A 16,227-nucleotide genomic window follows, 5' to 3' on the forward strand; every position below is an offset into this window, starting at 1 on the left:
GGAGATACTTAAGTTATTATTATTAGTAGTATTATTATTATATAGTAGTATTGTTATTATTGAGTTACTATGGATTAGTAGGGATTATTCCTTATGTAGTGCTTGCGTGTGAAGAAAACACATTTTTTTTTTCACCAATAGTTGACAAAAAGTCTTCACTGATATCCACACTTTGCACTTTCTGATAACATAATCTTGAACAGTAATCCTGGGTGGAGATAAGTCATTTGACCGCTGGCCTTAATACTGAGGGTGAATTGTCACTTGCATATAAAGGCTGGACTGGAAACATAAATACTGTGTGGAAACAAAGCGCCAGCGGCAGAACGGTGTCTCCAGCTCTGTGTTTGAGGGATTCACTGTCTTAGCAAAGCACACAGAAACCGCTCTGCATGTCAGCACACGTAAACTACAGGGTGAGCTCTCTCTCCTCTTACAGTTCTGTGTGTTGGGATTGCCTGAAGGACACAGAAAAACACATATGTGGAACTGCTCACACACAGACAGCCAACACACAAAACTTCACTTCAGCATCATCATCATCATCATCAGTTTTATTTGTGCTCAGCGTTTGGTCTTACAAAATTTCCAGCAAGGATACTGAAATCATATGGACCCAAAACCATTTTAAAAAAAAGGGAAAGAAACAAGGGAAACATAAATATATAAAAGGGGTACACGTGTTTTAACAACCAGGGATAAGAGTGAAATTACAGAGACTGGATGGCATGTAGAAAATATTTTTTATAAAACAAATGTTTGTTTTTTTTTTTTTTTTATAGTTTGATGTTCTTCTTGGGCTTTTACAAGCTACTTAGCTCCTGCAGTGTTTGGTCCAGGACTTGGTGCATTCCTACGTTTTCCTCTTTCGCATGCGATAGGTTCTCTGGAATAAAAGAGCAGCAGCAGATGTAAAATGTACCGGCTTTGTTTGTTTACAGATCACTTCTTGACAGAAGTACAATACGCAAGCTGATAAAATGTTGTTCATTTTAGCTAAGACAAAGTAAAAGGAATTTACTTGTATACAGTGTGTAAACCTACAAATTGTAGCCTTTCTGTTTTGGCAAATTATTATAGAAACTAAAGTACCAGTCAAATGTTAAATACACTTTCCAGAACGATAAAGTGTGTCCAAACTTCTGACTGGTACTGTATTTATTTAAAAACTGTATAAGTGACTGTATAGCGATGGCACAAAGCGTTATACACCTTAGAGCCTTAAATGAGGAAACTTCCAGCTGCAGAGTGGTAGAAAGCAAGTGTAATTGAAAAGACTGAAGACAGAATAAAATAGAAACATCTTTATTGAGTTTTACTTCGAAGCAGCGAGGAGGAGTGAGAGCAAAGGGAGAAAAGAAGAAACAAGGTGTTTCCAATCAGGCACAAAGGTAAAGTGAAAACATCACGAGCTAAATGCGAAGTTTACAAGGTGTTCATATCATTGAGGGCATGATCCAGCTCCTCACTGATAGCCTTGTATTTCAGCTTCTGAGTGTACAGTTCGTCTGCAGGTGAGCGGGCAGACAGAAAGCAGGTGGAGGAGGTTTCAGAGGGAAATGCAGAATGGCGCAGACCACAGGAGGGAAATGAGGAGGATAAAAAAAAAAGGAGAGAAACCAAGGGGAAAAAAATGAAGGAAATTAGGAATACTGAAGATTTGAACAAAGGTTGAGTGAAGAAACATAGCAGTTCATTGCAGGATTGAAAAGAAGGATTGAAATGAAGCGTACCTTCTAAGTCATCTATGGTCTTTTCCAGCTTAGCCACTGTCCTCTCTGCGAACTCTGCACGGGTCTCCGCCTTTAAAAAAAAACAACAAAAAACACATTAATCTTCCAGATACAGCTTAGCTTCCCTCTGAGAATACAGCTTGAGCAGACATGATCTTACCTCCTTCAGCCTGTCATTCAGGACTTTGATCTCCTCCTCATATTTGTCCTCCTTCTCAGAGTACTGTGGGGACAGAGGAATCATTTCGTTGTTAAAACTATAAATACCTCAGTGTTTTTACTCATTATTCCACATTTTCATGCTCAACATTTGGGTTATAAATGATATAAATATGCATGCAATTGAGACGTTTGCCTCTTTTTAAGAAAGTAGGACAAGAGTTTTACAGTTTTTGAAGCTTATTTTTGACTAGATGGGGACTGACAGACTGGAAAAGTGAGTGGTTATCACTTTTCTCTACTTTTATCAAATCCAGAGGAAGAGCTGAGCTGAAACACACAGCTGTAAGTGTTAATGTGTGAAGTTGTTTTGAGGGTCGAGGAAGAAGCTGATAAAGAAGAAAGTCCGCCATCAAACAGAGCACTAACCTTATCAGACTGAGCCTCTAGCGACTTGAGGTTGTTGGTGACGTTCTTGAGCTCTTCCTCCAGGTCACCGCATTTCCTGCATGAACAGAGCAAAGCATTAAATATTGTTTTAAGTGAGTGTTTATGAATTTGAACATGTCTGCAAAAGCGTGCACATGCGTATCGGTGCTTACAGCTCTGCAATCTCTGCCCTCTCTTCTGCTCTCTCCAGCTCACCCTCCAGGATCACCAGCTTACGGGCAACCTGACATTAAAAAAGACAAAAAAAAAGTCATCCCCTGCTCAACACAACTGAAAACTGAACATCAGCTGAGACGTGATCCCCGTGCCCGCACCTCCTCGTATTTGCGGTCGGCCTCCTCAGCGATGTGTTTGGCTTCTTTGAGCTGCATCTCCTGAATCTCCATCTTCTCCTCGTCTTTCATGGCTCTGTTCTCAATAACCTTCATGCCTCTAAAGATGAGAGACACACAGCCTTGAGTTCAACAGGACCACAGCGTTCCTGACATTCCTGAAGCAGTGCCAGACGCTTAACGTCAGCTGGAGGTGACTTCAGTCAGCGCTTCAGTTCGAATATTGTGAAGATGCTTGTGGGTTTTTGTGTCATTCGTGTAATTTTTGTTTAATTATCCATGGGTTTCTGTGTTGTTTGTGGCTGCTGCTCAACATAAGCTTTGAATTTGTAATTTGTCATGGAAAAGTAAATATTTTCAGAACTAACAGCTCTGCAAACGTCTCTGCTCTACACGAGGAAAATACATCTGAGAACTTTATCAGCGGCCCAGTGTGAGGAGAGACATTTCCCTTTTGGTCCGTAGACATTTCAGTGATGCCTTTATTCACAGTACAGGAAAAGAAACATGAGAAAAGCTAACACTGCATACAATGTCTTTTAACACACATGTATCCAATGAGGCTCTACTTCCCTTCTCCCAGCCTATCAAAACACAGATTTTAGACAATCCAACAACACTAACACACACAGTGGGTCCCTTTGAATGAAATAATAAAAATGAAATTTGTTTATGTACACTTTGCTGTGCAAAGTCCAGTTAAAGTGAACATCAGCATAGCGCCAGCAATATCTCTGATTGGTGGAAGCTGCTTTAGTAATTGTGGATGCTGTAGTTCTCTGACAGGGACAAAATGATAAAACATCAAACTAAATATCTCAAAACCTGGATTTATGGCTTCCACAGCCTCAAGGCCACCATTCTCCTCTCTTATACAGTATAGCTCAGACTGATTTTCATTATGGTGACAATGACCTGTGACTATGAACCTACTCTACTGCTGCATTCAGCATCATGACCTCAAGTGAAGCCTGTGCTGTGTAGTGTTGTCACCTTTCGCTCTCATCTGCAGCCTTCTCGGCCTCCTCCAGTTTCTGCAGGGCCGTGGCCAGTCTCTCCTGAGCACGGTCCAGCTCCTCCTCCACCAGCTGGATCCTGCGGTTCAAGGATGCCACATCGCCCTCGGCCTACAGCAACACAGAGACAGAAACGTGCACAGAGAGAGGTCACAGGTCAAAGGTCAGCCAGGAAACATGCTGCTGCTGCTGCTGCCGCCGCCTCGAGAGGAGAGGCTGTTTATGATGGCCACAGCTGCACACTCAGAGCTGGGTGTATAATACAAAATCATTGGCTTTTGGTTTTGGATGCAAAGTCTCATTCATACCAGATATGGTTCGGTGTAATCAGTTCATGTATACTCATTTCCTGCTATCAAACAGTCTAAGTATAATGAGCTGATAGTTATTTAATTATACCTATTCATTTTCTGGAATCCATCACAATCCTTTCTGGGCATGCTTCTGTTCCTGGTGTCTTTTCCCTACTGTGCAGTCAGTCAGATTTCCTGAGTGCAACCAATTATCGCTCTTAACAATGACGAGCTCTGGACTTTGCAGCTTGACCAGACACTGTGAAAACATGCTGATGTATGTAGGACAACAGACTTAACCCTGACATTGACCGAAGTACTGCAGCTGAATGGACTTTTGGACTGTAAACTTTTACAGATTGTTTCTTGTCAAAATGTTTCCTGTGGGACAGACACACCATGAGTGCTCTGTTCTTCCTGTATGGAGGAGGAGGAGGAGGAGGAGGAGGAGGAGGAAGGATTACAGCACCCAGCTTCATTTAGGTTTCATTCAGTCAAAAAAAAAAAAAAAAGCTCAAAGTGCGAGAACAGGAACAAACCATTGACCAGGTGTCTCAACCCGTAACAGGGAAAGAAATCCACCATTGGAAAACATTATATTAATATTTAACGGGTTATGTGATCGTGTTTTGTCGGATGTGGGGCGGGTGGACGTTAGATAACGCAGCCGAACAAAAGTCTGAGAAGGAATGTCCCTACAATCATGCCTCAACTTCCCATAAGCCTCTAAAAACGACCATCCGGAAACATTAGAAGTTAAAAATGACACATTTGCCGTCGGGATTCGCAGGGAAAGTGTAAAAATCCGACAGGAGCGTTATGTAAGTATTATAATCGCTGCCTGCAGACCAGCCCTGGCTCAAACTCTCCACAGCCCTCGGTAGAGATGCTCCACAGGCATGTGGGGATTGAATCAAACACAAAATGCAGCTTAGATCGGACAAATGAGGATGAATCTCACTTTTTCGCGCAGCTCCCGCTCAGTGTCCAGCTCCCTTTGTACCGCCAGAGCTCGATCCTCTGCCTCATCAACTTGTTGCTGGAGTGTTTGGATTTTCTTCTTCACCGCCTCCATGGTCTCGATTTCTTTGTTTCCTCAAAAGCGGAGCAGGCAGCCCGGACCGAGCGGCTGTGTCTTCACAAGTTTGCGTCAAAGTTGCGCTGAAAACTTCTTTTTTTCTCTCTCTCTCTCTCTCGGGCAGGAAATCAGGGACGTGCAGTGTTGGGATGGGTGGTGGTGGTGGTGGTGGTGGTGGAGGGGAGGGGGGGGAGTTTTCAGGAAATTTATGGCGAGATCCTCCAATCCTGTGAAGAAGCCTGTCTCAGATGACATCACAGGATTTAGGAGGGGAAGGGACTGCTGTTTTCCTCCACAAAAGAGGTGTGCAATGTGTGTGTGTGTGTGTGTGTGAGTCTGGGTTTTCTATTGTGGACTTATATGGCAAATGTAAGGTGTTGCTTAGGCTGCATTTCTGGGAGCAGGGTTGAGATCAGGCCTGAATCATCGTATCTGATTCAGAGGAATGAATCACCCCTGATGTGAATGGATGTGGTGGTGTGGACGAGAGAGGAGGATAAGAGAAGGAAAGTAAAAGTGTGTGTGTGTGTGTGTGTGAAAGAGAGAGAGAGAGAGACTAAATGGAAATAAAAGGTCAAAGATTTACTTTTACAATGGAGGGAGGGAGGGAGAGTCAGTGGTGGGGTGGGGCGGTAATAATCCTCTTCAACAGGGGTTGTTGACCTGCAGGGGCATGGAATGTAAATTGATTTGGTTGCAGACATGACCTGCAGCCATCGGGGGGCGACACATTCCTTCAGCCTCCTCCTCCTCCCCACTTTTCAGGGCAGAGCCTGGGTTTATACTCTCTCTGTCCTGGTGTCCCGTTTGTACGAATCAGCATCCCACATTAGCGGTGTGAAACACTGTAGAGGAAGAAGAAGTGGTGGATAGACCTGCAAAAAGCAGACCTGTGGCCATATGATGTGGGTCATCTGAGGCTGAAGTCGTTTGTTTTCTGACCTTTGACCTTTGGGGTCTTTATCTCCCCTGCTGCTTTCACTGGTAGTTTTAGAGCTAGGGCTTTCATTTGATGCCACATATTCCGTTTGATTTTAGTTAGAGCTGAAGTCATTAGTCGATTATTAGAAAATTAATCGACTGTTTTGATAATCGGTTGATCTCTTTAATGATTATTTCAAGCATAACGCCAAACATTTACTGGTTCAAGCTCCTCAGCTGTGAGACTGTGCTGCTTCTCTTCGTCTTTTGTTACGGGAAACTGAAAATCTGACTTCTTTGAAGTCAGACAGAAATAGTTGGAAGATATCACATTGAACATTTGTGGACCAAAGAATTAATGAAGAGAATAGTTCACTGAGAAAATAATGAGAAGATTAACCAGTGATAAAAAATAATTATAGGAACGATGATAATATGTGCAGCGAGATAATTCATCTTCCTAAAAAACAGAAAGATAAAAAATGAGAGTTGCCATGTTTTTCTGGTGTTATATCGATGATGATCTTATCTTTTTCAGGTCAACAAGATATTACTGCAAAAGGAAGATCATAAATGAAGTAGACCCTCTGCAAAGGTTAACGATTTAATTTCATTTATAAAGTATGTACTGTAAGTCCAGACTGAGGTGTGTGTAATATCTCCACCCCCAAAAAAGACCAGAGCATTGATTTCATTAGACACTGCAGCGTGGGGTTCTCTGTTTGCTTAAGCTGCATTCCTGGGATTCCTGCTCGGCTACAGGCCGGCCAAGTTTTGTCTGTGCTTGAGAAATAGCTCCAGAACTAAGTGAGCCACCAATAACTCAGTGATTCTCAACACTATCTCGGTTAGAAGATACAAATGAGTCTTTTAAAGATTGACTTCATGGTTGTTGGTCTCTTTCAGCAGGTTTGATCAGGAGGTGCTGGGTCGCAGCGTGAAAGTAGGAGTTCAGCTTGAACTATTTCTGACATAGCTACTGTGTGGTACCTGACTGCGTTTAATGCACAAAAAGGGATTTTTTTAAATTCAGTTTCATGGCAAACCTTTTAAAGAGTATGCCCTCAGTTTCCTTGAGGACAACTGGACAATCATTTTCATTTTAGATACTATATTTTCTGATGACAGTGTTTTAATCACTCTACTTCCATCACTCTAAAAACAACTAAACTATACCACTGGGGCGAGTCCAGACACGGCCATTTCTGGGAGAGTAAGCACTAAGAGCGATGCTCAGACTGAGGGCAGTAGGTGCTGACTTCAGTCATTCTCTTCACTAATTTGATGGAAACTGACTGAAACCTGAATCTGCTGCTATCACAGACTTTTTCAGTCACTGGGGCCACATTTAGTTCAGTCCATCTGAAAGAGTGGATATTGATACTTTATAAGAACCAAAACTTAGACGTTGTTGTGGTGTTCCACTGTAACGTGGATAATGTGTTTCAGATGGCGTCTTTGTGGTAAACTCACATCTGTGGCCTTCTTCTCCGACAGTTCCAGTTTCTCCTGAGCATCCTTCAGGGCCTCCGAGTACTTGTCCAGCTCGTCCTCTGTTCCCTTCAGTTTCTTCTGCAGAGCCAGCAGCTCATCCTCCATCTGAAAGACAGTTATGAAGACAAAGAGTTAGACAGGGCACAGAAAAACCAAACCAAGTTTTTGCTGCTTAAATGTAAGTATGAATGGAGGATATCAGATCTATTGCTTTGCAGAACAACTGTTTTTGTGATTATTCTTGATTTATTCCAGACATGTGAAGACTATTAAAAAGAAAGTGGAAATTCTCGTCAGCTAATGTTTTTAGATTGGATCATAACAAGTTAAGGGAACCTGGTCAATACCCAGAGGCACTCAGGTGCCTGCCTGGGTGTTCTGACTCATTTATACTGGCATAAAACCTCACAGATAGTTTTGGTTTTATTTTCCACACAGATACATTGGAAGTGAATGAACCTTTGTCTGGAGCATCACAGCCGTTAACAATTACACTTAAGTGAGAGTTTACAGACATGCCAGTGGATCTTTGAGGCTGCACAGTGGTGCTTTCGGCTAAATGCTAAGGTTGACGTGCTAACACGCTCACACTGCCAATGCTAACATGTTCATGGTTAAGCAGGGATAATGTCTAATATCATTCCTTTTGCAGGTATTTGGTCAAAACCTAAAATATTTGACTAATTTAAAATTTGACCTGATGAAGGCACTAAATGAAGTTACAGCATGACCAAAGCTATTACAGTTCATCCTCTGGGGACCTTGAATGTCTGTGTACAATTTCATGGCAATCTGTCCAATAGTTTGTGAGCCATTTCAGTCTGGACCTAAGTTGACTGACATTGCCATCCCTACAGCGACATGGCGAGCATGGCTAAAAGTTCAAGGAGGTGTTGCTGTTACCTTTGATAATTAACAGAATACACTGTCAAAAGTATTCATCAGGACTATTCCTGCAGCTGAAAGTCATTTCAAAGTAAGCTGTTCATCATGAGGTCTGTGGGCCATCCAGAGTAAGTGGGACATCGTTTCTGAAAAGACACACTGCTGCTGATTTGGGTGAGCCGATCTTTTATTTACTGCTGGAGTCTGTGCCTGATGTTGTGTGTGTTGTATGTTGATACTCAGTTTTGTGTATTTTCAGTGCCTACCGTCAGCCCTAACTGCACTCTGATGTTCATCTCATCGTGCCAAGAATAGCAAAGAAAGCATCTCTCAGCGCTGCTGATATATCCCTGCCATCCAAACAAACTAAGGAGCTCTGCATAATCTTCTAGGATTTCATGCTGACTGTTCCTTGATGTGAAAGACATATGTGCAGTGCCAATGACAACTGTCAGTCCTCGTGCTCTCTGCGGGCATGATTAGGGCATTAGCCACCGAGGAGAGGATTCTTTCCGCTTGCTTCAATGTAGATCCTGGCTTTGTGCAAGCCTCCTCAACTCCCTGCTCTCTAGCATTCCTCTCGCACCGCCGTGATGACGACGTCACCTCCCACTGCGTGATAATTGCGTCTATTTAGAAACCTCAAATCTCCTATTACATCTCCAGATTCTACTTTGCTGGTATGAATTGGTATTAGTATACTATCATTAAGTTAGCCCTCAAAATATCGAGCCGTCTGAGGCTCTAGCACCGCAGTACCAAATATGGCTGTGCAGATATTTGGAATTCGTGAGGTTTCTTTGATATTGCTCAGACTTACAGAAAGGGATACTGGGTAACGCAGTCCTCTAGGGTCAGAGCAACAGCTGCTTTACTATAGATGGTGTGTTTGAACTCTTGCAGCACTATCCTGGCTTCTTTAAACAATCCCTCTGGTTGACTGTTGATAATTTGTCCAGCAGCCGTCACTCTGCCAGCCTTTGTGTGCTTCCCTGGGGACATCCTCCACCCTCCCCTGCCCAGTTCAAGACCAGGCCCTGTGGCTCAGCATCAGCTGCTCTCTGTTATTCAGCATTTGGTGCTATAGGAAAATGCTTGAGATTTTATGTTGAGCCCATCTGCAGTTTACAGTTGGTGAAGCATTTTTTTCATTTGAGACCAGATTTTAAAGAACACCTATATGTTGATTTCATATATTAATAGCAAATTAAATTTACAGCAACTACACAATAACTTTAATGTTTGTTTTCCTGCTCCAGATACAGTTGTGTGATGTGATTGAAATCAATGTCACAGCATTATTAGGAATTTTTTTTGATATAATGATTTGATACATTTCCACAAAATCACATATATAATAATCCAGTTGATGTTCCATTGTTATGCAGCACGCCACACAAAAACTTCAATAACAAATGTTGTTATTGTTACATATTTGCTTAAATTAATTTATTTGTACATATGTAACATAACTATATTGTTGCAGTAACTCTCCTATAGATATTAATATATTTTGTATTATAGATAGCATTTATTATCTTTTATTTTTTTATGTAAATGTATAAATGTATATCGTATTACACAGTATTTGCTCATAATGTACATGATGTATCCCTAATGTATGTGTATTATGTATACTACGTATTCTAGTCCTTTTTAAGCAAACTCTACCAGGCATCTGTTCTTGTATTTCTTTTGCTGCTGTAACACTTTAATTTCCACGTGTGGTATCAATACAGTTTATGTTACCTTATGTATGAAAGTCAATATATCATAATATTGATTTATTTGCCAACTAACTCTGTATTCAGTACAATCAGTGTTATATGATAGCTCAAATTGCTCTTTCAGTCCATCACATCCATCCTGTGGTTAAACCCATCATCCACAGCTCACCTGCTTGCATTTATCCTCCGCTGCCTTTTTGTCAGACTCAGCCTGCTCTGCCCTGTCGATGGCATTCTCCTTGTCCAACTTCAGCATCTGCATCTTCTTCTTGATGGCCTCCATGGTGACAGCTGGGTCTCAGTGTCTTGCAAAAAGGGAAAAAAAAGTTTTTTTTTTATTTCTTCAGGCGAAGAAGCTGTTGCAGAGGTTCAGAGGAAAACTCCTCACAAGAGACCTCACAAGGTTGACCGGTGGAGCAACTGGCAGATGCAGAGAGGAGGAGGGAGGCGGAGGGGAGCTCGGAGCGAGTGAGCACAGGAGAGGAGAGGAGGATGCAAACTGAGAGTCGGTAGAGCTCTGTGTGATTTAAATTTGACTGGAGGTTTGGAGACAGCCCCAGTCCCAAGTGACAGCCCTTTCCCACCGTTTACCCCTTTCTGCCACTCCCCGCCACGGCTATTCTACAACTCGCTGTGCCGCCCCCCCCCCCCCCCCCCCCCCCCCTCCTTAAAGTTCACCTCTCAAAAGCTCTTGGAGGAACAGCGTGGTGTAGATGTTTTGGCAATTTCCAGCCTGTCTCCTTATTTGGATCATGGCCTCTTTGTTTTGGACAGAGCAGGAGATGAGTAGCAGATAGGAAGCGGGAGAATGATCCAGAACTCAGACATCAAAAGGACATTGTTCACATTAGTAATTTGAGTTACTGAAGGTTAATTTTTCCCCCTTTGGGCTGCATATCTATTTGCCTGTGTTCTTACTCAGGAATGTTCAAATTGATGTTAATACCAGAGTCGGTTAGAAAGGACATAGTTTTCATTCTGCCGTGGAATGAGAAAGGGCTGTATGGAAAATGATCCAGCCAAAGAAAATTTGGGGGAAAGAGCTGTCTGCATGTGATCTACACCAGGCAGCCGGCGTTTTACAGTCGAGCTGCACAGACGTAAACCAAAGGTCTACTGCAATTAAGATCCTCTTAATTACTATTGGTTTGATGGATCTTTATTTAGATCTGTTTTCTGTCATTTGTGAGGCACGCAATATAAAAAAACATTGTTTGCCGGGTTATACAACTTGTTTTACTTTGATGGATTCCAGGAATATGATTTTCTGCATGTCTGAGATGTTCAGAAAGTGGGTCGTGTGTGGTATTGACTCCAGGCTTTTGAGACGAGGCTGTGATTACAGGCTTGTTTTAGTATAGTGTGTCTGCACTTGAAAGATTATATCAGCATCAAATGAGAAGAAAAGCAAAGGAGAAAAAAATTTAATCAATCACCAAAAAAGAGCAGACACTGATATTTGTGTTTTTAATTTTTTTATTTATGATTTAGTGGTAAAATAGAAATTGTCGTTGTGTGTTTGTGTGTGTGTGTGTGTGTGTGTGTGTGTGTGTGTGTGTGTGTGTGTGTGTACTGACATCGACACTGATGGACCTGTCTGATTTCTCTCAGCTCCTCTGTGCCAGATGCCCCAGCTAAAAATAAAGATTACAAGGAAAGTCAAAGAACAGTGAGGCCCACAGTGGCCATTTAAGTGACACCTGAAGATAAACTTGGGCAGATGCATCTTCTTTTTTTCATCTTGCTTTGCCACCATTGCAAAATGCATCCCCTTGATTATTGTTACTGCTGGCACAGGCATTTTCCTGGCTGTGCTCGTGCAGAGTGAATTGAAACCAAACCTGAGGATCTATATTTTCAGCAGGTACTTTGAGTTTGAGGAGCTTGTGGCTTTCAGTTTCAGTGAAAACCATGCTTCTCCAAATTAGGAGAATTTAAATTTTTCCAGGTAAACTGAAGGATCAACATTTCCCTTATTTGATGAGACAAGGATCCATCTTTTTAAGCAAAATAAATCATCTTAAATCTCACTGGATAATATGAAAAATGTACTATGGTTTTCACAGGAATTTGGCTGAGAAAAGCATCAGGTTAGAAGCAACCCTGCTTCATTTTATATTCATGGGCGTGGACAGAAGTGTAAATACTGTGATCTCCTTAAACACACTGTTTTGAGCTTGGTGTTTCGCCTTTTTTTCAAAGGTCAGATCAGCCAAAGGATATCTGACAGATTAAATGCCGACAGAGACATAGAACCACAAATCTTTATTCTACTGTTCAAGATGAAGTGAGCAGCGATACTTTGAGTGGACTGTAAGTATTCTCTTCAACAAGAGATGGAAACTGGAGCCTTTTTTGGCTCAAGCTTATGAAAGTGGTGGCAGTTTAATAGCTCTAAAATCCTGGGGTTAAAACAAGCTTACATCATGTCCCATAATGATAAGAGCAGCGACTGCGGGCCTTATTTGGTCCGTCAGGATGCTGGCTGCACATTTTGTTACTACTTAGAAACAATCCTAATCATTTAGTATAACAAATATTGATTTTGGAAGTTTCTTGTCTGACTTGTTCAGGTTGTATAGTGAGCAGAGAGGGGGTTTGGAGCAGAGCCAGGAGCGGAGAACATAGAGAGAAAGAGAGAGGAGGCAAGGGAGAGAGAAATAGAGACAGAGTGAACTGAGAGAAATCAGAACCCTCCCACAGGAAACCGAGCTAAACTCTTCTTCTCCTTGTATGGTAAAAACTCCCCCAAAAGCCACAGGATCGCCTTGGGAGTTGAGTGAAAGTCCTGCTAAGTATAAATTACAAAGCCATGGGAATGGTGGAGCAGTGTCTATGAAGAATACAAACCCAGACACTTATAGCAGCCTTAAGTGCTTGATGTCATGCAAGGCATATGTGGACACTGATAGTGCAGTTGGGTTTTAAATGTTGACACTGGATAAAAGGCTGTAAGCGATTTTACACACAGTAAGTGTTGTATTTAGTGCAGTAGTCAGTCTGAGGAGTCAATAATCAACATCTGATATTACAAAAGTTTGCTGTGGTAACACCTGTGCATTTGATTATTCAAATATGTCAAGTATGAGTCAGAGTCTCGAGACAAGCCCATTCCTCAACCAAAGTAAACACGTCAGCCTGGCTCAGCTCTGAGACTTCTGTACAAACATGTCCATTTACTACACAACTGCAGCCATCCACAACCACTGTGCCACAAACAAATGCTGTGTACAGTGTATGGAAGTGGCTGAGGGAAGCAGCAATCTGTTATATTTGGCTCTGTAAGTCAGCCCAGTTGTATCTATGACTTCTGACAATGTCTAGACTCCATCTTACCAGCCAAGGGATCAGAGGTCTGTCACTTCCACGAGACACAGTTGTCTCGCACAAGCCCAACGCTGAAAGGCTTTTCACGCCGAAGGAGGGTGGTGTTCTTTCAGAAAAAGACTGTTATGGTAGTCTTTTTTTTTTTAACCCACAGGTCTGGTTTTTAGTGTGCTCTATACTGAACTTCATTAGATGTCAATGCAGATCACACTGTGTTTCTCTCAAAAAATTACCAAGCTGTTCTCTTGTACCTTTATCTTTCATCACCTCACATCCCTGTCGCTGTGTCACAATGAACAGTGCTAAAAAGCACCAGCTGTTTCTGTTAATGTGCTCAAGCAGGCTTTCAGACCTCAGTTATTTTAATGCTAAGCCAGTAACTACTCAACAATTACTCCAGTAGCTTTGTGTATTTAATACACTGACATATTAATAAGTGGTATATTTTTTGATACATGATGCAGCAATACTTCTACTTATGTTTCAGGAGTCTTTTCACCTCTGATGAAGTCAGCATTTGCTGCTTGGCTGCCATTTAATTTTTGCACATCAGCAGTTATAGTCGGAGGGATGATCGGCTGCATTAGGTGTAAGTATAGAGAGGCTGGAGCCAGGGCCACATGAGTATTTATGGAAGTGAAATTTCAATGCAGCTGAATGAAAATCCAAATACAACCTCATTGAGAGCGACACACACATTTCCACTGTTTGAACAATACAACTGAAATTCATAATGAGCGGCTGGTGTAAGTGCGGACGTGGCAGTGTGTTATTAGCTTCGCCGGATGGCCAAAAGTATGCAGATACCACATGCACATACTGTTTGGCACATTGTTTGTGTACTTTTGGCCCGTGGGGATATTGTTTGTGGTTTGAGCCAGGCAACAATTTAATGCTGCACAATACAATTATATTTTAAACAGCATTTTAAACAGTTTCATAAAAGGCTCATTAATTTTCATTTCAACATGATAACGCACCTGTATACAAAGCCAGGTCCATAAAGATGCGGTCCTCCTCAGCAGCTTGACTGGCCTGCAACAGAGCCCTGACTCCAACCCCATCAAATGGTTGGAATGAACTGAAACATCAACTTCAAGCCAGGTCTTATCACCCAGCATCAGTGCCTGACCTCACAAATCTTAAGGAAAGTCCACGGTTTTGGAATGAGATGTTTAATGATGAAATATGGGTAGAATGACGCACTTGTGTTGTTTAGTGTAGCTTGACTCACTGGCATCCAAGTCTACTTTGGGCATGTGATTAGCTGACAGACCAGAGGGTTGACACTAGTGACAGCACTGCACTGAAGAGTCACATGTAGGAATAAAAGAGACACAGGAAGACAAAATAAATTTTAAAAAGGGAAATTCTTTCTTGGAAACATTCATAATGTGAAGGAACTATAATAAATGGAGTGATTATTCATCACGTAATGTCATATTTAATTTTGAGGTACTATTGCTCACTGTTGCAACAATCAGATACCTAAACAGTTGAAAATGGTGCTATCTTGTGGCGATCATCATGTGGCAAGCAGAGTTTTACCTAAAAAAAACAAAAAAAAACAAACAGATCAGTGCAGATCACCCACTCCTCCAGCAGAGGAAGCTACAGGACAAATACACAGTTTGTGACAGAAAGAATCAGATCAATGCAAAATAGATTGTTTGAAATTACTAGAAATGCAAAGATTTCTAGTTCCCTCACTCCATTTAATCTTTGGATTTTTTTAATCTACCACCCAACTCGCTGACATCAACATCATTTGTTATTTTTGGTCAGGAATGTAATTTAAAACTCTCATGCACAGGCACATGCTGAATGTTAGTGCGGGAAAACACACAAGGGATAGAGACATAATGCATGGTAAAAGAAGATACTCCAAAACGTTTAATATTTGCATTTCAGACCTTGCCTGAGCACGGCTTGGTGGCACCGTGCACAAGTATTTATTTTACATGAGAGCAAATTGTCCAGGACACACTACCCTGATACAGCACAATCATTGATTACTGAGCAAATCTGTGGTGTGGTCACTGTGTCTCCTCTCAAGTACGTCTCTTATTGACTTACACACTATACAGGTGCTGGTCATATAATTAGAATATCATGAAAAAGTTGATTTATTTCAGTAATCCCATTCAAAAAGTGAAACTTGTATATTATATTCATTCATTACACACAGACTGATATATTTCAAATGTTTATTTCTTTTAATTTTGATTATTATAACTGACAACTAATGAAAATCCCATAATATCTCATAAAATTAGATTACTTAAGACCGATACAAAAAAAGGATTTTTAGAAATGTTGGCCAACTGAAAAGTATGAGCATGAGAAGTATGAGCATGAGAAGTACGAGCATGATAAGTATGAGCAGTACAGCACTCGATACTTGGTTGGGGCTCCTTTTGCCTGAATGACTGCAGCAATGCGGCGTGGCATGGAGTCGATCAGTCTGTGGCCCTGCTCAGGTGTTATGAGAGCCCAGGTTGCTCTGATAGTGGCCTTCAGCTCTTCTGCATTGTTGGGTCTGGCGTATCTTCATCTTCCTCTTCAAAAACACAGATTTTCTTTGGGGTTAAGGTCAGGTGAGTTTGCTGGCCAATCAAGAACAGGGATACCACGGCCCTTAAACCAGGTACTGGTAGCTTTGGCGCTGTGTGCAGGAGCCAAGTCCTGTTTCTTGAAGCGCTGACTCCAGCTGCAGTCCGCTCTTTGTGAATCTCCCCCACATTTTTGAATGGGTTTTGCTTCACGATCCTCTCCAGGGTGCGGTTATCCCTATTGCTCGTACACTTTTTTC

At 41.7% G+C, this 16,227-nt stretch overlaps 1 protein-coding gene and 1 long non-coding RNA gene across 5 annotated transcripts; one reads left to right on the forward strand and one right to left on the reverse strand.

Annotated features, from left to right (window-relative positions):
* Positions 1–536: 536 nt before the first annotated feature.
* Positions 537–10,825, reverse strand: tpm4b (tropomyosin 4b). 4 transcript variants are annotated; one of them, XM_071490441.1, is made up of 9 exons: positions 10,258–10,825; positions 7,456–7,581; positions 3,668–3,801; positions 2,657–2,774; positions 2,495–2,565; positions 2,322–2,397; positions 1,894–1,956; positions 1,734–1,803; positions 537–886 (listed from the first exon to the last, which is right to left on the reverse strand). In XM_071490441.1, exons 1-9 carry the CDS (start codon positions 10,369–10,371, stop codon positions 804–806), a joined length of 855 nt encoding a protein of 284 aa, XP_071346542.1. In that variant the 5' UTR covers positions 10,372–10,825; the 3' UTR covers positions 537–803. The 4 variants fall into 4 exon arrangements, with proteins under 4 accessions (XP_071346542.1, XP_071346544.1, XP_071346543.1 ...); XM_071490442.1 differs by lacking the exon at positions 537–886 and adding an exon at positions 1,290–1,508 and having other exon boundaries at positions 10,258–10,680; XM_071490443.1 differs by lacking the exons at positions 7,456–7,581; positions 10,258–10,825 and adding an exon at positions 4,945–5,216.
* Positions 7,516–10,261, forward strand: LOC139628614 (uncharacterized). The gene is made up of 3 exons (XR_011692824.1): positions 7,516–7,654; positions 8,436–8,535; positions 8,621–10,261. It is a non-coding gene; the product is annotated as an uncharacterized lncRNA (long non-coding RNA).
* Positions 10,826–16,227: the final 5,402 nt, after the last annotated feature.

The sequence above is a fragment of the Trachinotus anak genome, unplaced genomic scaffold (assembly GCF_046630095.1).
Source record: "Trachinotus anak isolate AG129_WGS33_773 ecotype Australia unplaced genomic scaffold, CSIRO_AGI_Tana_v1 ptg000012l, whole genome shotgun sequence".
In the NCBI taxonomy this organism is placed as follows: domain Eukaryota; kingdom Metazoa; phylum Chordata; class Actinopteri; order Carangiformes; family Carangidae; genus Trachinotus; species Trachinotus anak.